General features: G+C 42.5%; 1 protein-coding gene across 1 annotated transcript in view; it reads left to right on the top strand.

Moving 5' to 3' along the window:
* Positions 1 to 3,869: 3,869 nt before the first annotated feature.
* The window catches only part of LOC148035811 (nuclear pore complex protein), a 55,220-nt gene continuing 37,101 nt past the window's right edge, over positions 3,870 to 21,988 (top strand). Inside the window, exons 1-5 of the mRNA XM_087677816.1 lie at positions 3,870 to 4,126; positions 4,527 to 5,310; positions 5,596 to 5,649; positions 5,759 to 5,818; positions 5,927 to 6,037. Coding sequence (XP_087533942.1) covers positions 4,585 to 5,310; positions 5,596 to 5,649; positions 5,759 to 5,818; positions 5,927 to 6,037 — 951 coding nt within the window. The 5' untranslated portion in view covers positions 3,870 to 4,126; positions 4,527 to 4,584. The remainder of the gene's footprint in view (positions 4,127 to 4,526; positions 5,311 to 5,595; positions 5,650 to 5,758; positions 5,819 to 5,926; positions 6,038 to 21,988) is intronic.

The following is a 21,988-nucleotide window of genomic DNA, read 5'->3' on the forward strand; positions in this document are numbered from 1 at the left end:
GGGCTAGTCTTAACTCTATGTGTAGACTAGCATTACTTTGGGAATGATGTATCTAACTTTAAGTATTCTTGTGACAAGACCATGCCAACTAATGAGCTTTGTTTCACTACATGATATCTCTCTGTTTTGGGCCAAATTTGATGTTGAATTAATGTCACAGATGCACGATTCACATGGTTTGAAAGTGCTCAAAGAGAGCTTTGTCTAGAGCCATAACACATTTGATTCAAATCGGCCAATCCCAAGTTATTACAGATTTAGTGTAGTTGGATTTACACTAGACAAGATTGTGTCTACATCCGAGAGGAGCTCTTAATTGATGAAATTTGACCCAAGATTTCATTTTTTTGCTTTCCAATGTAAGTACTTTGTAATTGATTCTCAACCCTTTATTGTACTTCTTTAATGAATCCTTGTAGATTAGGCTAGTTTTTCTTTGGTTTATGTAGAGTACTCAGCTTCATGATGAGTATCTTGAGATGTACGGTCAATCCAATCCAGCGTGATGTAGCTAAACTTCACCATTTCTTTATTGAGAGAGGGTGTAATATTCCACAAAACAAGGCTCTAATACAATTGCACTAGCCAACCATTTCTCATCAATACTTCAAACTTGAGAGAGTACAAAGTAAACAAATAAAAGCATGCACATATAAACTCATGAACTAATACACATGAAGTTTTATGTAACTTTAAGAAAATCAAACTAAACATTTTCTAGTTGTCATTATTAATCACCTCTCTTGGACACATCATTGTGATGAGATCAAGAAGCAAAGAACAATTGAAATTTAGCTACCATGCTACATTAGACCAAGAACACATCTTGAGATGCTCATCACTACCATCACCAAATGAATTATCATGGGAGAGAGAGAGAGAGAGAGAGAGAGAGAGAGAGAGAGAGAGAGAGAGAGAGAGAGAGAGAGAGAGAGAGAGAGAGAGAGAGAGAGAGAGAGAGAGAGAGAGAGAGAGAGAGAGAGAGAGAGAGAGAGAGAGAGAGAGAGAGAGAGAACCAAACCTAAACAATTGAACTTGAGAGGGCAATTAGTGGAGGTGATTCCACAAGACTTATCATCACTTGCCAAAATGAGATGAAGAGGGGACAATTCAATGGTTACGAAGACATTGATCTCAAGGGAGAGATGAGTCAAAGAAGGATGATAGATAGAATCTAAAATAAAACATTAGGACGGCTATAAAATAAGCCTTAGTGAGAACAATTAAGGTTACTCACTCTCCTTGAGAGTACGCCTTACTTTTGTGTGTGTGTGGAGAGAGAGAGAGAGAGAGAGAGAGAGAGAGAGAGAGAGAGAGAGAGAGAGAGAGAGAGAGAGAGAGAGAGAGAGAGAGAGAGAGAGAGAGAGAGAGAGAGAGAGAGAGAGAGAGAGAGAGAGAGAGAGAGAGAGAGAGAGAGAGAGAGGATCCCTATTGAAGGCTACAGAAGAGGGGGAGTGCTTTAAGAGATTAAACAAGGAGCTAAGTGAGGAATGCACATGAGATATAGCTCATGAGTAGGCAATGGCCCCCAAGTGAAGGAGTGTAGGAGTTGGGAATGAGGTCACACATATGAACAAGGTTCCCATCGCGCCAACTCAAGCCCATGTTGAACTTTTGTATATGCATGCTAGACCTCCCCTGAGGTAAGTTGCTACGCTCTTCACTAAGGATCTAATTATTTGCTCTAAATGCTAGGATCAATACTATACACAAAGAGGTATCTCCATAAGGATTAGTAGTTAGCTAGGAGGTGCTAGGGAGCCAAGTGAGCATTGGTCGTAAATTCTTGCACATGCTAGGACTAGTCTAACCCTCTATGAGCTTGAGATAGGTCTCATAGATGGCGTTGATGCTAGCTAAGAGTGGATTGGTGGTTTTGCCTTAGGGTCGAGTCCTATATATAGATTGGAATTTATATAACAAAATAAAGGTTATATTTTCTTTAGAAAATCTATTTTTAAATTTTTCTTTGTATCCATGCTAATGTTATATAAATGAACCTTATTTTATTAGGTTGATTAAGAAGTTGTTTGTTAGAAAACTAAGCAAATCCTATCTTAGATGGGAAGTGGGAGAATAAATCCCTGACAAGTTTATCCTATGGTAACGTGGTCTTGGTTAGCCAATAGATTTCCCACGAAAAAATGTTAGAGTAGGAATTTTTAGGAAGAGTTGAATGTTTGATTTCTTAGAGCATCATTCTAGACCTTAACTTAGTATTGTTTTAGGGGACTAGAGTGAGACTTTACTTTATGAGTAAAGGGGCCAATGCATCTAGCTCCCCCTTGCTTCTCACTCTCTTTGAACTAAGTGCAACACATGTTTGCCTCAATTTGGGTTTTATCCATAAGTGACACTAGAATTTTTGTTAGGAGACCTTACAATCAATTATGAGCCCTTTTTGTATATCAATCCTCATGGGGATGGGGCAGAGCTTTCCTTGTGAGGGTAGACTCAAGTGATCCTAGGCCATGAAGTTTGGGTTTTCTATAAGAGTTTTGGATGAAGTTGCCTAGGTATATCTATTGATGGACTATCAAAATCATACTATCGAGGATTTGTTAGATAGACATGTCACATTTTGCATGTGCAACCAATCACAAAAATTTTATTATATTTCACTTTTTTGCAAAGTGTGTCCTTTTGGTATGTAAAGTATCATGTTATCGCGTGGTGTTGAAGGGAAGACATCACAATATGCATATGATTTAAATAGTGTTAGGCTAGGACATGCATTACACTGTCCGTCTTACATGCATGTGTGAAGAGTGAAAGAGACTAGAAAACAGTGTGTGAACTTGTTTACATGGAGTTTAGGGTTGAGAGTGAAGAAGGGGAAAAAGTGTTCTATTAATTAAAGGGAGGGAACAAGAGAAGAATCAAAGAAGAGGAGGAGCAATATAATTGTAGTTGGCACATATCTACATGCACAAATTACACTAGATTTGCTAAGCATTTGAAAACGTACTATTGGGATAAAGGGACCAATATAGTGTCACGTAATGATCATCCATTGTATCCTTTTTTTTTCGCTAAGTGAGTTACATATAATTGTTTAAATAGTCAAATTATATACATTAAAAAATATTGGGGCATTTTGATATTTTATTAGGTAGACCTAGTTATAAACGACGGGCTCATAAAAAAGTTTACACTTAAGGATGCATTGTTTTAAGGTTTTATAAAATTCAAACTATAAAAAGATTTACATGGCTCTCTTGTTTGATTGGCGTTAAGATTATATGTAATACATAAGCATTTGTATCATAACTTTAAGTAGCATTTAAAAACTCGCATCTTTTATGCAAAATTGTCACTATGTTGGGTGGGGTGCATGTGTTTTGCTTTTGGGGGGTGTTACCTTATTGGTGCCTTTACCCTATTGATGAAAAAGCGCAAACTATGCAAATCGCTAATACATTTGCACACGAGGGATGGGTAAGGCATCTCACGGGCATCTTGGTAAAATCATGCCAAAGACAAAAAAAAAAAAAAGCATTGTTAAAGCTAAAGCGTCATTTGTTAAAAAAATTTGTTTAAATTTTTTTCATCGGTTGATGTGTCATGTAAGACTTCAACATTTGTGAAAATAGGTCTATTACTTGGCTTCAACATGTGAGCAAAAAAGGGTTATCGTTAGTGGGATGGGCTTTACCAAATCAAGCTTTCAGCACATCGAGTGTGTAGGGTATAAGCAAGTGGATGTGTGCGAAATACCATTGAAATGTTGGAAGGTTTTGCTTTTGATCCTCTTCTTTCCTTCCCTCCCTCCATTGAGGAAGAATTAAGACTTGGGGAACTTAAAAGATACCCTCCCTCCATTGCTTTTGATCCTCTTCTTTCCCTCCCTCCCTCCCTCCCTCCCTCCATTGAGGAAGAACTAAGACTTGGGGAACTTAAAAGATACCCAAGTGCCTAACAATTCGAGTCTCGAAAGGTCCGAGGCCGACTGCAAATCAAAGACACCCAAGCGCTCTCTCGAATTCAAAGGAACCCAAAACCAGCGCGCAGCGCCCCCCCCCCCCCCCCCGGGCGCAGGGGAACACACATTCTTGTATCTGTGCCGGTAACAACGACAGGGTTCCTGTGTTTCCTTCAGGAAGGCTTTCTTTAGACCAATAACCAGGTATCCACAACTGCTCTCCTCGAGTATAATCAGAATGCAGAAAAAGATGTGTTCTCTGTTTTCCCTCCAATCAGTTGTGTCTGCCTTTGTCTCATGTTTTAGCCAAAGTTGTGATTGTTTGATTGAACGATAAGCTTTTGCTCTTTTTTTCATGGGGTCTTGTTTTTTGTTTGAGGAAAAGGGGTGGGGGGTTTTGCGGAGGGGAACTGCAATTGTCATTTCTCAGGAGTCATCTTGGGATCACAGTTTCCTAGTGAACTCTATAAATCTCTCGTACATACATTATTGCAAGCACAATCACTGACTTGTCTCTTCAAAAACATTTGCTTGATATCTTGCGCATGGCGCCAGCATTGTATGTTGTTTGAATAATTGTTCATAATTATGTCCATTCTTGCAGGAAGAGCAGAATTGTATACTAGTTTGGGCTTTTCCCTCCTTCTTCCAACAGTGTGGCCATGTTTGGAGGCAACACATCTTCCAGCTTTGGATCTGCATCGAGCCCTTCAATTTTCGGATCTTCGACTCCTGCATTTGGAGCAAGCTCCACCCCTGCATTCGGGGCAAGCTCCACGCCTGCATTTGGAGCAAGTACATCCCCATCTCTGTTTGGGAGCACTACTTCTGCCTTTGGAGCAATTTCAACTCCATCTTTATTTGGAGCAAGCTCAACTCCTGCGGCTGCAACCCCTGCATTTGGAGCCACCTCGACCTCTGCTTTCGGGTTTCCTTCAATACCGGCTTTTGGAACCAGTACAACCCCCTTATTTGGAGGTAGCTCGGCTCCTTCTTTTGGAGCTAGTGCAACTCCATCAACACCATCTATTTTTGGAGCTTCCTCGAGCCCAAGCTTATTCGGAAATGTTTCGACCCCTTCATTACTTGGATCAGTACCTCAATCATCCGGATTGTTTGGTGGAGCTTCCCAGTCTGCTTTTGGACAACCAGGATTTGGGCAAACACAGGCAACACCCTTTGGGCAAACATCTTTATTTGGTCAAACTCAAGCTTCTCCCTTTGGAGCAACACAGTCTCCATTTGGTCAGTCAACGCCAGGTTTTGGGCAAGCACAGTCAGCAATTTTTGCAACTCCCCAACAGGCTCTACTTCAAAGTGGCCAACTTACTACACAAATGGCACCTGTTGCACCAATGTCGATGCCACTACCTGATAGGGAACTGCAGGTGATCAACATTCTTTCATTTGTTTATTTGTTTTACAAGGGTGTTGTCAGTGGAATGGGTTTATGTCAACCTAAACTCAATTAATAAAATGAATTATTTTGTTTGTTGAATGACAATACGAATCTTTCCTGCACCCTGTGGAGACTTAAGTCTGTTGTTTACATGCGAATGTGTTGCGGAGACATGTTACTTGGGCAAGATGCACTGTTTTTGGAGGAAACTGCATTGCATCTTGTCAGTTGCAGTCTTAGCTGACTTATCTCACTTCCTCTTCTTCACAAATAGGTTATTATAGATGCTTACAAAGATGATCCGGGAAATTCAAGATTTGCCTTCAAGGTTTGATGCTCCTTGATGTGTCTTTTTGATGACAACAAATTGCTTATAAGAACAGTTTGTAGAATGTCTTTTATGCCAACTGATTCAGCTTTTTGTGATCCATTTACAGCACTTACTACTGAGTGTCACTGATCCTTCTTTACGCATAAAGCCTGTTGGCATTTCTGATGTAAGTTGCTTTCTAGTTTTTAAATTTTTGTAAGCTGTGTATTTTAGTGCTCATTCTTACAAAGTTGTGGATTCTTTCATCTGTGCTGAATAGTAGTTTTCTTTGAAGATAATGTGGGCAGAGGCAATGAATAAGCTGGAGGGTATGGAGAGGTCTGAAAGGGAAAGATTATGGCCTGAAGTAGTGCAAGGATTCAAAGATCTATCAAGGCGGTTGAAGGTATTTTATTGCGAAGAGATCTTTCTTTTGGCTGTATAAATTGTAGCAAGCTAGTTTGGTAGGCATTTTATGAACCATGAATAATAATTGTGGTTGAAACACAAAGATTGGGGGTCTCCAGATGTAGCAAACCATGAGCTACTATAAGACTCACAATCCTAATGCACATCTTGATTATTATAGTTTAATAGAGATTTGTATAAGTATGAACTTTGAGAGCCCAAGATTGAACCATCAATTCAAATCCATGAAGTTGCCTAACTGTCTTATTTGGGATAGCTCTTCACTCCGTCTCAATTTGCCTCAAAGAGTCTTCTCCATGATCAAGTAGGAATATTCTAGCTTGCCTCAATCTCGTGTTTGCTCAAGTGTTGGGGATAGACACTCTGTAAACTGCTCCTCACAACTCAGCTGACTTCAAAAGTGCCAGATCACAAAGACACGATTTGTATGTGATGACCTTCAAGTCTCGTTCTACTGTCCATAATTTATTGGTGATTGCATACGTGTCTCACCTCTCGCATACTTGTCGTGCCTTTTGCACGGTTCTCTTGTGTAATGCTCTAAATGCAGAAAACACAAAACTAATTGTACGATGAAGCACAAATTGATAAACACAGAATACAGTTAAGGTTAGGGTAACTCAAAGACAGTGAACACAATGAATAATGAAGTGAATGACCACTAAATATACAGTGCTCATGCAACAAAACACACTATGCAGTGAATATTGAACCTCGAATTCTCGTACCTTTGGAATCAAGGTAGAGGCTATGAGTTGGAGAGTGTATCATACTCCGAACGGATTCCAAAGTGTAGCAAGGCAACCTCCATGTGTCGAACAAGAGCAAATGCAGCTAGAGAGACTAGATTTGATGCAAACAAGCAGTGAGTAGAGATAAAGACAAAATGTAGGTATTTGAGGGAGAAAATCTAGGCAACTATTGGAGGCAAATGCAGCAGAGAGAGGAGAGAGAAAGTCAAGGCGATAGCCACAAACAGTAAACGCAGCTTGGGGAGAGAAAATGTCATGGTAGTAGCTTCAAATTGTAAACGCAGCCTCCAAAAGGGTGTGTGGAGCAGCTGAGTGATAGAAGGAATCATCAAAACACTAGTGTAGAGCAGTTGCTAGCAATGGAAGGAGATGGAGGCTGGAATCAGGCGCTAGATGGTAGTAGACAGCAATGGGAAGGTTTGATTGTGATGTCCTCCACGAACAGGGTGTGGACAACATAGATACAACTCTTGAAACTTGCAAAAACGAGATTGAGAGAGAGGGGTGGGTTGCATGCCTATTTATAGAAAGTTTGGGATACCCAAATTAGGGTTTTACATGTGGGACACAGTAATTCTCTAAGATTGTGTTTCTTTTTTAAAATAAGAAGATTTCTTTATTAATTAAGCATGTTTTGGGGTTGTTTAAGTTAGGCTAATGCAATCTTAGCTCAACACCTTGAATATGTCATTTGCCTTTGCTTGTCCCATTACTTGCTTGCACATGAGTATGTTTGTATGGGTAGCACCCAGGTGCATTACATTCTCTCCCATTAGAATTGTGGTTGTTCCTAGTTGTTGAGTCTCTTGGTAGACCAAAAGCAAAGCCAAATGTCAAAGAGTCATCACCAAATTGAGATCGATCCAACCATATTACTTTGTGCATAGGGTGACCCTAAAACTTGAGCAAATATTGGAGCTCCTTCCTTCATGTATTTGTGAAGCAACACCTATTTTGACATCAACAACTCTCGAAGCCTATTAGCATTCACTAACTTTGGCTCCTTCTAATTCAAGGTTGTCATATGAATAGTTAGATACTTCACAAAATAACTCACATGAAACATTGGATGCATCTTCCAATTAAGGGTAGCTCCAATTGATAAGTGACATCATCGAGCGTCTTAACAATGCAAAAAGGTTTCTTCTTTAGAGGTGCTAGCTTAGGAGAAAACTCCCCAAATTGCTTCAAACATTGCTTTTGAATCTTGAGATAACACCATTGATCTTTCTGAAATATCAACTTATACCAATGTTTATCAGTTTCCTTTTTGTTTTTATTGTTCTAACTTCTGTCCATTGGATATTCATCCGAATAGTTGAAAGTATTGCCAAATGGCCACTCATAAATTATCTCAAATGGAATCTGTGTGGTAGAGATGTGTGTCAAAATGACTAAGTGGCCAGAGAGAGAGTAGGGTTTGCGAGGGAAAACACAATGTGTATGGGAAACACTAAGAGAGAAAAGTAACACAGAAGACGATGAAAGATGAATCATGCTGATGAAGTGAATCTGATACAAGGGTGCCGTAGCACAAAGGAAGCCTTGGAGTGCAGGAAGAGTGCCGAAGAAGCCTTTGAGTTTGCAAACGCAGGATGAGGAGGTGTCGCCTAGAGTAGAGAGATTACCCTCGAAGGGTGAGGAGCCTCTGAATTTGCAAACGCAGGGATGAACAATGTTACGTATGAGCAGGGAGACAACCGATGAAGCCTCCATCTGCAAACGCAAGTCTGAAGAGTTGACGCCAGCTGTTGGGAGTGACGCTAGGTGGTGCAGGAGCAACTAGGAACCAAAACGCAAGGTGGTGGAGCCACTAAGATGAGGAGAAGTTGATGCCAAGCTGCCAGATTAGCAAATGCAGGATGTGGAGTGCCGCTAGCAGCTGGATGATGGTCACCAGGTGAAAAGGAGAAAAAACGCCAACTATCTAATGACACCAGCTAGTGGAGAGATAGAGATGATGGAAGAGAGAGAGTGTCAGAAGACTAACAAAGAGAGAGTGGGAGTGATGGACTGAAGGATCAGTCTTAAGGAATGAATGAGAGAGTGGCCTATAGATAGGCACAGCTAGTCTAAGGTGGTGCCCTTTTCGGGGCTGCAAACTCTAAATGCAAAATGCATAAACGCAAAAATGCAAATTGTGGGTGAAGGGTTTCTCAACACCCCCTCTTAGGCCCAAAAAGGAGAACAAGAGAACAGCGAGGTAGAGATGCAATGCTACATTCTGAAGAATGCTCATGCAGCAGGTGCCACTTGGACAGTGTCCCTCGTGGGAAAATTGGTCACTTGCCCAAGTGCCCTAGTACAAAGATTTTGAAAATATGCAATGCATAGGAGGAATGTAGGGCTTTGTGTGGTGCCGAGAACCTCAAGGATATGTTCGTTATTGATCTCGGGAGGTGGCTCCATGCCGACGAAGGGACGAAGAAGATCTACCTTGTAATTTGAGAATACCAATTGAAAGGAGACCTTTGAAGATAGTCAAGAGACTGGATGAGTTGCAGATCTCAAAACTCAACCTCGGGAGAGAAGCCATTATCTTTGTGACTCCATGTGGAAGGAATACGAAGGCCTAGCCACCAAGTTGCTATTGAAGACCCAAGGGCCCCGATCAAGGTAGGTCCTCTAGATCTTGGGTATGAATAGAGGAAATGATTGCTCAAAGGAGAGCCACTCCCCGAAAGTGAAAGGTGGTGGTGTGTGAAGAACTTCATGGCACATAGAGTCCCTTTTTGAATCTGAAGGAGTAGAAGAAGAAACCCCCTTTGAAGCTGAAGAAGAACTGGAAGCCCCCTCTGAGGGCGAAGTAAGAAAATCCCTCTTTGAATCCCAGTCAGAGAGAGAAAGGGAATCCAACCACTCATGAAGGAAGTGCCGCTGGTCGTGCCAAAGAAGGTATCTGGGGCTTAGAAGAAGAAGCTGGAAAGCACCCAAAAGTGGCCTCTTGAACCTGAGTGGAAGAGGGTGGGAAAGAAGGAGGCTCAGGATGAGCCAAGGGTGGGGAATAGTCGAGGGTTCTCAGGAGAGTGGATTGTGGAGGAGATGTGGCCTAGAAAGGAGAGGTGGCACAAGGAGTACCTGGTGGGAGACGCATTCTTTGGGGGGGTAGGGAGCAAAGGTCGATGTTGACAGTCTTCGGTGGGATGACTGTTCGTGCCGCAGTAGTAGCACCCAGTAGAAGGGCAATCTGTCGGTGGAGATGCCATGGTACCGGTGTGGCAAACTGGAGAAGGGAGGGTGGGAGGGAGAAAAAGGATATTTCCCAATGAGTAGTGGAAATGATAGAGAAATCAAATGTTGATGCCGAACCCGCCACCGGTCTTTGTTTTCTTTGATGAGGAGGATCTTTGTGGCTCTTTGAGCACCTCCGGCTTTGATACCATGTCAAAATGACTAAGTGACCAAAGAGATAGTAGGGTTTGTGAGGGAAACCACAGTGTGTACGACAAACATTGAGAGATGAAAGTAACACAGAAGATGATGAAAGATGAATCATGCTGATGAAATGAATCTGATACAAGGGTGCTGTAGCGCAAAGGAAGCCCTGGAGTGCAGGAAGACTATCGAAGAAGCCTCTGGGTTTGCAAACGCAGGATGAGGAGGTGTGGCTTGGAGCAGGGCCGTCGAAGGGTGAGGAGCCTCTGAATCTGCAAACGCAGGGATGAAGAGTTGTACCTACGAGCAGGGAGACGGCCGATGAAGCCTCTGTTTGCAAATGCAAGCCTGAAGAGCTGATGCCAGCTGCTGATGCCAGGTGGTGTAGGAGCAGCCAGGAACCAAAATGCAAGGTGGTGGAGCCGTCGAGATGAGAAGCTAACACCAAGCCGCCAAATCAGCAAATGCAGGATGTGGAGTGCCGCTAGCAGCTGAATGATGGTCGCGAGGTGAAGAGGAGCAAAAACGCCAACTATTTGATGACGCCACCTATAGTGGAAAGATAGAGATGATGGAAGAGAGTGAAGGATCGGTTGTAAGTAATAAATGAGAGTGGCCTATAAATAGGCACAATTAGTCGAAGGTGGCGCCCTTTTTGGGGCTGCAAACCCTAAATGCAAAACGCAGAAACGCAAAAACGCAAACTTTGGGTGAAGGCTTTCTCAACAGTGTGGACCATATGATTGATCACATGCTTGACCAATGGTAGATACTTCTTCCATGCATCCCGATGATCCTGGTAAGCACGAGAATCATGGTAATGGTAAAGAACACTAACTTTGTGTCGAGGTAATAGAATAAAGCCTTTTAAACCCCACTCATGAACTTTCAATCGCAATTAGACACAATATTATTTTGTAATCCACACTCTTGGAAGATCTTATAAAGAAATACTCTAGACGGATGGTACCTAGCTCAACTTGCTCTTTGTACCAGTATGCCTTGTTTGTTGATTAATGATGGGCTTACTAGTTGATGCGATAGTGCTCTACTTGTTGCAGAAGATTATGGTTTGTGTTGCATAATGGAAGTGAAGTGCCACCAGCAAGCTCCTCAAGTACACAGCCTTTGGTGCTATCGAAGAGTGCCCGATTCTCTACCTCATTGGTGGAAGCAACCACCGTCTCCTGTTTATGGCTTGTGAAACTAGCCTTCCTTCTAAGTTCTTGGAAAGGGTGGTGAAAATCTGATTACGCACTTAATTACAGCAATCAAGAAATTCACAAATACCTTGTTGGCCCCAAAATTGGCACTCCTTGCAGATTTCTTTATCTTATGTTGCAATTGGATGGAGTAAAACTGAGATTCTTCAATCTCTTGAACTAATGCAAGTGCTCCTATTGTCATAAATGACCGGCAAGCTTTTTGATCAGTTTGCCCCTTGATCTTCACCCAAGACTTGTTCAAAATTGATCCTTGGTTGGCCAAATGTTGTTCCAAATCAATTGGGATGGACTGGCATCTGAAATTTTTGGCAATTTCTCGAATTCTAGCTGCTGATTTCAGTCTTTAATGCCTCTTAATTGTTGGGACAGGTCCCAAGGTGGTTGCTAAACCTTGATTCCTGCTGCAATTAGGGTTTAGAGCTTAAATTCCTTTGTTGTGCCATGCCTATCAAATCTAGTTGAGATCTGCTCGAAATGGCTGAGATTTGCTAAGAATGCGAGAGCATAGGCTAGAGAAGGTGAGAGAATGCTGTAGGGAGAAATTTTTGGATTTCTTTGCGTGAAAACCTTAGAAATGGTTGCTTCCCTGCCAAATCAACCTAGAATGCTGTCGTCTACTATCAAAGGGAGCAGTAAATGCTGTCGCCTGCACCAAATTGCTGTCGACACCTGTTGGAGGTGCAGTTGCCAGCCCTAGAAGGCTCTTCCACAGCTGGAAAACTGATCAGCAGCCTGTTGCTCCTCTTTCTCTCAGCTTGCATTCACCCAACGAGCCTCCAACAGCCCCAAATAGTCTTCTCCCCTCTTGCGTGGGTAGTTTTGCCGAGTGGCAGCCTTTCTAATCCATTGTCCAACAATTTTTAGCCATTTAATTAATAATCAGAATTAATTAATTTTGAAAATTAATTTAGCCCTTTTTGACTTTGCCCAAAATTACATGTGCCCATCCACAAATTAATTGGCTAGGCCATGTGCAACCTCAAGTGGTCCCAAGCCTTATTAATTGACCCATGGATAGATGTAAATTGATTAATCAATGCTTGGTCCTTAGTGTCATCATTGACACTTATGAGCCAATTAATTATCCTAGGGCCAAATTGACACTAACATTCACCTAGAACCTAGGTGACATAACTTGTTACAACTTTTGCCTTTGACTCCCATTGTTTCCTCGAGGTCCTAGGTCTATTATTGTGAAATACTTGCTTGCACATCACATGGCATCTCAACATTGCACATTTGATTACTAAATTAATCAAATGCCTCTAGCAAAAGCAAGGCATCCAAAAATTTCACGTCCCTGTGGTAGACCTCCCCTTTGAAATCGCTGCAATTGTCCGTGATTGCAGTGCAAGGTGCCGAAGCAAAAAGTATACTACACTGGAATCTCCATAATGCATCATAGACAACACAACATTGGCCATTGCTGTTTTACTATTGCACATGCCCAACACTTGCTGGAAATTTCCAGCCAATATAAACATAGCATAAAAACTGGAAAATAGTCTAGCACTGTTTGATGTATCCATTTCTCATGTTTCTTGACTACACAAATATAGGAAAGTATAAACTGAACATAAACCATGGTTGAATTGTCAATGGCATTCATTAAACATGCTGTGTCCATGAAACCAATTGAAAACTATTGATAATTGAGCACAAACTGATCATAAAACCAATCAAAAATTGGTCTCAAGTTGATATAAATGTATAGTTTCAGAGCCACGGTAAAAACTGTGAAGAAAATTGTTAGGGTTTGCACTGAGGACACACAGAGTGTACGACCACGACAAAAACACAAAGAGACAGACACAAACACTGGGGGCAAAATTCAAACCCTAAACGCAAAACTCAAAACTCAAACATAAACAGAAGAAGGGAGAGAGAGAACACAACTCTGAAGTGAATGAATGCTGTAAATGAATGTAAGAGTGTATAGTGTGCTCAAGGGCAAAGCAATGTTGGAGTGTGACGTCCACCGGAGATGGATCCGAAGTTTGTGACCACCAGTCGGAGTGTAGGAGTGCTGAATAGTGAATGGCAGCAAGCTGCTCACCAAAACGTAGCAATTTGGAGGCTGGAAATTGGTAAACGCAATAGGGTACCATCAATTAGAGGCTGGAAACTATGCATAGTCTGCTGTAAACAGCAGACTGAAATAGCGTTTGATGTGGTTGGCGATGATTGGATGATGAGATCGCAGTAGATGACGATGTCTCCAGTAGTTGATGTCAGCATGGATGAAGGCGCCAGCAGCAAGAGTAAACAGGGATGGAGTGGTAACAATCTCGAGGGCTGCTGGATAGCCACGTGGGAGGAGGTTGATGGTTGAAATCTGTACGTGGAGGGAGAAACTTGCACTGACGGAATGAGGCTGAATGGGGGCAGCTTATCTATTTATAGATGTGGAAGGGCACCTAAAAAATTAGGGTTTTCACTGAATTCTCTTGAACTGCTTCCCGTTTTAGGGTTTCCATTGAACTCTCTCGAACCACTCCCTGTTTTAGGGTTTTATTCTAAAAGAGTATTTTTTAGTGTGTTTTGGGGCTGTTTAAGAGGCTAATTAGCAAGTAATGCATGTTTTAGCTCAACATCACCTCTCAGGTCCAAAATCGAGTCGAAAGGTTAGGCCAAGCACTGTGATATTTATTGATCCCAAGGCGCCCCATCCCAAAGCAGCCAAGACATCGGACAAAGGGTACACGTCGGCTACCCAGTGGCCTACCAAGACTACAGAGGTGATGGTTATCTTATCAAGGGAATCCAAGTAGTCACCCTAGAGAGGACAGGGCATCAAACAAAGGGTGCACGTCGGTTGCCCGGTGGCCTGCCAAGCCTTACAAAGGCGGATGGAACTACATGGAACTTTAAAAAAAAAAGAAGTGAGGAAAATTTTATGGGATGCGATCAATTGAGTAATAGTGATCTAGAAGATGGTAGTAGGTAGAGTACACCCAACATATCACAAAACAGTACAAGCTAACTTGGTGGAGAGCGCGGGTAGCGGAAGCATGAAGATTTGCAGCAGGGGAAAATGTGCAGGTGTGCAGGTGAGAGAGAGTGAGAGTGACGAGCTGATTTAGGTGTACCAACAAATGTGTTGGTACACAAAGAATAAAATGTATTTATACTTAGGGCCCGTAAGGGTGCATTCACATGTACAACATAACAATACACGTGTAAAATACACGGAGGTGAATAAAGGACCTTTACATCCCAACAACCTCCCACTTAAAGGTCCGGAGTGAACCTTTAACCAACTCCCGCTAGTCGTATGCAATGCTCATGCTGAGCCTTGCCTAGACTTTTAGTGAGAACATCTGCAGGGTTGTCTTGTGTTTTGATCTTGGTCAATGTGATTAGACCATCCTTCAGAATCTGTCTGATAAAGTGATATCGCACATCAATATGCTTTGTGCGTGAATGATACATGGCATTTTTAGCCAGATACACAGCACTCTGGCTATCACATCCCAACACTGGAGTACTTATAGACATGCCGAGGTCCTCTGCAAGTCTGCTCAACCATATAGCTTCCTTAGAAGCTTCAATAGCTGATATGTATTCAGCTTTAGTAGTACTCAGTGCTATGATGTTCTGCAACCTGGAGCACCAAGAGACGGCCCCTCTAGCAACTGTAAAAACATACCCGCTAGTGGACTTGCGAGTGTCTAAGTCACCTGCCATGTCTGCATCACAATAACCTTGCAGATTAAGTGCACCCTGCCCATAGCAAATACATTTTCTTTGTGTACCCTTTAGATATCTAAGAATACACTTGACAGCCTCCCAATGTGGTTTGCCAGGATTTGACATAAACCTACTGACAACTCCCACTGCATGAGCAATGTCTGGACAAGTAGCCACCATAGCATACATAAGAGAGCCACAAGCTGATGCATAAGGGACTTCCTTCATAGCATTGGCTTCCATGTCATCTTTTGGGCTGTTGGCTTTACTAAGCTTAAGGTATGGAGGTAAGGGTACTCCGAGAGGCTTAGCTTCAGCCATGTTAAATCTGTCTAGTACCTTTTCAATGTACTATTCTTGAGATAAGAACAGCAATTTCTGCGTTCTATCCCTACGGATCCTCATGCCCAATATATGCTCTGTATTCCCCAAATTTTTCATGGAAAAAGCTGATTTCAGCTGATCTTTGAGAGCATCCAAGCTAGTCTTTCTCTTCCCAGCTAGCAACATATCATCCACATACAAAACAAGTATGATAGGGCTGCCATCTGTATCCTTTTTCATATACAAACAATGATCTGCATGGCTACATGTAAACCCATGAGAGAGCATAAAAGTGTCAAACTTTTTGTACCATTGCCGTGGTGCTTGTTTCAGCCCATATGAGCTGCGTTTTAGTTTACACACCAAGTGCTCTTTTCCAGGAACTACAAAACCCTCGGGCTGTTTCATGTAGATCTCCTCATCAATGTCACCATGCAGAAAAGCTGTTTTCACATCCATTTGGTATAGCTCTAAATCCAATACAGCAGTGAGAGCAAAAAGCACACGTAGTGTGGTCATCTTCACGATAGGTGAGAAGACCTCCTGGAAGTCAATCCCTTCCTTCTGTGCATACCCTTTGGCAACCAATCTTGCCTTGTACTTGGGTTTCCCATCAACTGTCTTTACTTTGTAAACCCATTTGTTTTGGAAGAGGCTTTTTTCCTTTGGGCAACGACACAAGATCCCAAGTATCATTAGCATACAGAGATTTAATCTCTTCCTGCATAGCTAGCTCCCACTTATTGCTGAATTTGCATGACTTGGCCTCTTTATATGTTAGAGGCTCACCCTCATTAGTAAGCATCACATAATGCAAAGAGGGGTCATACCTATGTGGCTACCTTCTTAGGCGTGTAGACTTGCGTACCCAATGATCTACATTCTCAGGAATCGGATCTACATCTGGAGGCATGTTATTTTCAGCATTTATTGGCTGCTGTAAGCCATTTTCAGCATGCTGTTCATGCTGTACAGCACCTTCATTTTCATTTCCAGCACCTGCATTTTCATAATCAGCAAGTCTATCTTGCTGTCCATGACCTCCTTGTGCTTCTATTTGCTGTCCATCATCATCTGGCTCAAAGATAACCGGCTGATCATCAGTTTTAGCCTGTGGTACAGCACCATGAGGCTCATCATATGAAGTAATAGGTGGCTGCAAATTCTGAAATTTGACCTTTTTCATGTCTTCATCAGAGGCTAAAGTACTTTTCAGCAACTTTGCCTCATTAAACACAACATTACGGCTGCGAACAATTTTCTTAGATTGAGGTAGCCACACTCTATAGCCAAATTCACCCTCATCACCATAGCCCATGAAAATGCCTTTGGTGGATTTCGGGTCAAGTTTATTCCTCAGCTCATTTCTAACATGCACAAAAGCATCACAGCCAAATATTCGTAAATGGCCATATAAGGTCGGTTTGCCAAACCAAACCTCCTCAGGGATGCCATTATTTAAGGACCTGTTTGGAGAGCTGTTGCAAATGTGAATTGCGGTTTTAAGTGCCTCTCCCCAAAAGTCATGAGGGAGATTAGCAGTGGACAGCATGCATTGCACTCTCTCACATAGGGTCCTATTGTATCTTTCAACCACACCATTTGAAGAAGGGCTGTAAGGGGCTGTAAGCTCCCTCTTGATTCCATGCAAGTCACAAAAGGACTTAAATTCATTAGATGTGAACTCACCCCCATTATGAGTTCTCAAGCATTTCAGCTTTCTACCTGTCTGAGTGGTCACAAATGCATGAAAAGTTTTAAAAATAGTAAACACTTTACTTTTCTTTTTCAACAAATAAACCCAAATCTTCCTGGAACAATCATCAATAAAAGAGGCAAAGTATGCAGCACCACCCAATGATTTCATAGGCATGCTACATACATCAGAATGCACTAAGTCCAAGACATTTGACTTACGGGAGACACTAGAGTAAAAGGAATTTTTCATTTGCTTTCCAAACTGACAGTCATTACAAAAATCAAGTTTAGAGCCTTTTCCATCAACCCTCTTCAAAGAGGTAAGGACATCAAGTCCTTTCTGGCTCATATGGCCTAATCTCTTATGCCATAACTCCAAATGACAGCCAATTTCAGCAACTGCAAGAAACTTGCTATTCAAAGCTTTACAGTGCAGACAATACAAAGTGCCCTTCTTGGTTCCTTTAGCAATCAGCATGGAACCCCTTTTTAATTTCCACAAACCACCACCAAACAGTGTGGTGTAACCATGCAAGTCAAGTTGTCCAATAGATTGTAAACTCTTCTTGATGCCAGGCACATATTTGACATCTTTCAACACAAGTTCTTGCCCATTATCCAAAGACAAGTGTATGGTGCCAATCCCATCAATGTTGCAAGCATGATTATTTCCAAGGTAAACCTTGCCATAACAACTTGCATCAAAAGTAGCAAAGCACTCCAAGCATGGAGTCACATGGAAAGAGGCACCAGAGTCTACAATCCAAGTCTGAGTGACACCATCATCAACTGACAAAAGTGCATCAATCACATCAGCCTTGGTGATCTGCATATCCTGCATGTGATATACAAGGGCATCATAATCCACTGTACATAATACATCAGTCTCTGCATCCGAGAGCTCCTCTATGACAACACTGGAGGCCACATTGGCCTTTTCCTTGCCTTTGCCTGCCTCAGATGCATCTGTCTTTTCCTCTTTCTTCTTTTTGTCTCCTGCATTCTTCTTTCTCTCTTGTTCCTTCTTGTAATACCTGCAATCAGGCTTCTTGTGGCCCTTCCGACCACACTGATAGCATGTAACATCACTCTTTTCTTTTTCTTTGCTCTTACTCTTGCTTCTCTGTCCAGCATTTGCATTTTTCTTTTTAGCCCTACCTCTAACATTATAAGCTGAGTTGCTGCCTTCTCCACTAGACTTACGTTTAATTTCTTCATTCAAAATTAAACCCCTCACACCATCATATGTGAGATTGGGGTTATTACTGAGAGAAACATCCAAAGTCTCCCAAGAGTCAGGCAATGTCATGATAAAAAAGATCGCCCTCAACTTATCATCAAAATCCAAACTTGCATCCTTGAGCTGATTTAAAATACCAGTAAAAGCACTCAAGTGCTCAGCTGCAGACTTTTACTCATCCAGCCGCATATTCACCAACTTGCGCATTAAATGCACTTGATTAACGGGTGTGGTGATCTCATAGGTAGTCTTCAACTTTTCCCATATTAAGTGACACCCATCTTTATATAAGCCACAGCCTTTTTATTGACTTTGGCCCAATCTGCCTCAGACATTTGTGCGGGTTTATACTTCTGCAAAGCATCCTGACAATCCTTTAATAACAATATGCCCTGCATACGATCTTTCCAAAGATCAAAACCTTGACCATCAAACCGTTTGATTTCCATCAAACTCTTAATGTCAGAACTGGAAGAAGTTGCAGCCATTTTTATAACAAACACAAGTGTAAGTGCACTATTCTGCAAGAGCACAAGCTGAACCAGCAAATACACTGCTGTTCTTGCCCAACCAGCAATAATCCTTTGCTGTTTTTACATAAACCAGCCGCCGCACAGACAAATAATGCAGAAATTTATCAAATTCTGCATAAAATCCCAAATTTCCAGGTCCAAAGGTGCGCAAATGTCAGCCAAACTAACTCAGTTGAGCAAAATTACATCAATACATAAAAAACCCCTTTTTTTATTGGTCCAATGCTAAGAAATTTTACTCGGATGAGCAAAATTCCAACAAATTTGGCAAAATCCCCAAATTAATTGAGGTTAATGCTCACAATGTCTGCAATTTCTGACATAGATGTCACTGTCAAGCATAAATAGCATCAAATCTAGGAAAAGCCCCAAATTTTCAGGCTCAAATTTGCTCAAATTTGAAAACTGTGCTTCCACGCGCGAACCCCTGTCAGTAAGGGGCTGCTTGTAGAAAATTAAAAAAAAAAGAATGAAAAATGTCTGAAAAAAAGGTGACGAATCTGCTGCCATTGACCAGCCGCTTGCTGTCGTGACCTGGAAACTGCCGCCTGATGTCACGGAAGCTATCGCCAGCTTGTCGCCTGCTGTTGTCACTTGATCAAACACGGCCTGTCCTGTTGCCGCCTGATGAAAAACGACCTGTCCTACTGCCGCCTGATAAAAAACGACCTGTTTCTGCCTGCCAGGTCAAAAACGACCTGTCGCCTGACTGAATCTGCTGTCGCCTGTCAAAAACGACCTGTCCTGCTGCCGCCAGGTCAAAAAACGACCTGTCCTCGCCTGCTAGGTCAAAAACGACCTGTTGATTTTGCGCGAGCGAAACCCTGGAGATGTCTCACCCGGACTTCGAGGAGCGCGAGCACCTTAGCCGAAGCTCTGATACCAGTTGGTGGAGAGCACGGGTAGCGGAAGCGTGAAGATTTGCAACAAGGGAAAATGTGCAGGTGTGCAGGTGAGAGAGTGAGAGTGACGAGCTGATTTAGGTGTACCAACAAATGTGTTGGTACACAAAGAATAAAATGTATTCATACTTAGGGCCCGTAAGGGTGCATTCACATGTACAACATAACAATACACGTGTAAAATACACGGAGGTGAATAAAGGACCTTTACATCCCAACACTAACCTATCCACTCAGGGTGTCGATAACAAGGGAACATAGGTGATGAGGTATCCATGTGATGAAGGAGGATGGTGGTGTGGTAACAACAGCCGCCAGTGGAAACAACATAGGATCCGCTCAAGTGGTGCTCTGTGCAAAGTATGCTACATGCTGAAGAATGCTCATGCAGCAAGTGGCACTTGGACAATGTCCCTCGTGGGAAAATTGTTCACTTGCCCAAGTGCCCTAGTACAAAGATGATGAAATTATGCAATACAAAGGGTAAGGTACAAGAGGGGGAAGAAGCCGATGTCGAAGACAAAGCGCTGAAGTCTGTAGAATACCAAGGAGAGTAGGAACTCCCTCTCAACCTGGATGTAGGTGCCAGAGAAGGTAGAGGAGCTTGATGTTGGTCTTCATATGGTGCCGAGAACCATAAGGAATGAAAGAAGATGAAGTGGAGGAAGTGGATGAAGCACCCCGCTAGAAAAGCAAGGTAGAAGTCACTGCCATGATAGCATCGAGAGAAATGTTGCACGATTTGCCTCGGGAGGGGAAATCGCCATGTTGGAAGAAGAGTAAGCACTCCTCGGATGATGAAACCATGAAAGGAACGGTGCGCATCCCTACGTCTCTAGCCCAGATAGGACCAAAGCAATCTGCAAAATAGCCCTACACTGAAAGATAAAACCCTACAAAAGAGATGAGAATCTGCAAATACAGAGGTTAGTGGTGAGATGCTCCAAAGCAAAACATAACATAAAGAAAATCTAACTTAAAAGAAATGCAATGAATGTGTATGCGTGTGAGTAAATGCAGCGGAAGACAAAATAATGGAAAAGTTAAGGATAATGAATCCTAAGGAGCCGACTCTAAGAGTGCGAAAAATAAATGCTAGATTGACCTAGGGTATCCAAAAGGACCTAGAGACATACTAGTCTAAGAAGGTGGCTACCATTGCGTACGTCCAGTAGCAAGGCTCTGGCAAGGGAATGCCTGACGAGGTGGGGAGGAAGGCGATATAGATGTATGAAGTGCAACGAGATCAGAACTTGCAGACCAATCAACCAATCCCTCAGGGGTAGTGAAAGAGATGGGTTGTTGAGGCTGTACTCGAGCCACATGTCCAACAACAGCAATGGGTGTTGAAGGAGCAGATGAAGCAGGAGCGGAAGGCGTAGCCCCATGGACTGTGTAGTGGTCTGCTGAGGCTTTTTAGGTGGAAGACCTTGGGTCTTCTAGCGACTCTACTCGTCCACATAGCTTGCTCTCTGGCAGTGTGTGTAAAACTAGTTTTTCTTAGGGGGTTGCTGCCAGATAGGTCTAGATTCTTTTGTTCCATCTGAGGAAGAGGAGTCACCCTTTGATTGGCTTGCCTTCACATCTTGCGAGTTCTTGCCACTGGTGGTTTTTCCTCCTGAAGAAAAGACAACCAACCCCAACTTATCCGAATAAGGGGGGGATGAGGATTTCTTGTGGACTTGATCATGCAGCCTCGCGCAACGCAAGAACTGGCGCTCAAACTCGTAGAAGGTTGGCAATCTAGGTTGGGAGATGATGTGTTGAATGAAATTGAAGTACTTTTCAGGTAGCTTATTCAAGAAGAATGTAACCTGATCGTCATCTGACTTTGGAGAGCTAGTAGTGGCGAACTCGGCAAGTGCGTGCCTAGATTTAGCTAGCTTGACTTTCAAATCATCCCCTTTCTTAATAGAGAACTCTTGAAGCTCAAAGTCGAGATTGATGCGCCGAGTACAATCATGAGCCGTATTGCGGTTGAGAAGGTGACTCCAACGCTTTGATGCGAGCGGGAAGTGCTGCAACTGATAGTGAAACTCAAGAAGCAATCCTTGCATCAGCTCAACATTGGTTGTGGCATTGCGGGCTCTCCATTGACGGATGTAGTTAGGGTGAGCTAGTCAAGGGTCCGGCATAGGCTCTAGACCAATGATGAGGTCCCAAAGATCCTAAGACTCAAGCACTTGTT

This window comes from Lygodium microphyllum, chromosome 5, assembly GCF_053477565.2.
Source record: "Lygodium microphyllum isolate KBCC chromosome 5, Lygodium_microphyllum_v1.1.10, whole genome shotgun sequence".
In the NCBI taxonomy this organism is placed as follows: domain Eukaryota; kingdom Viridiplantae; phylum Streptophyta; class Polypodiopsida; order Schizaeales; family Lygodiaceae; genus Lygodium; species Lygodium microphyllum.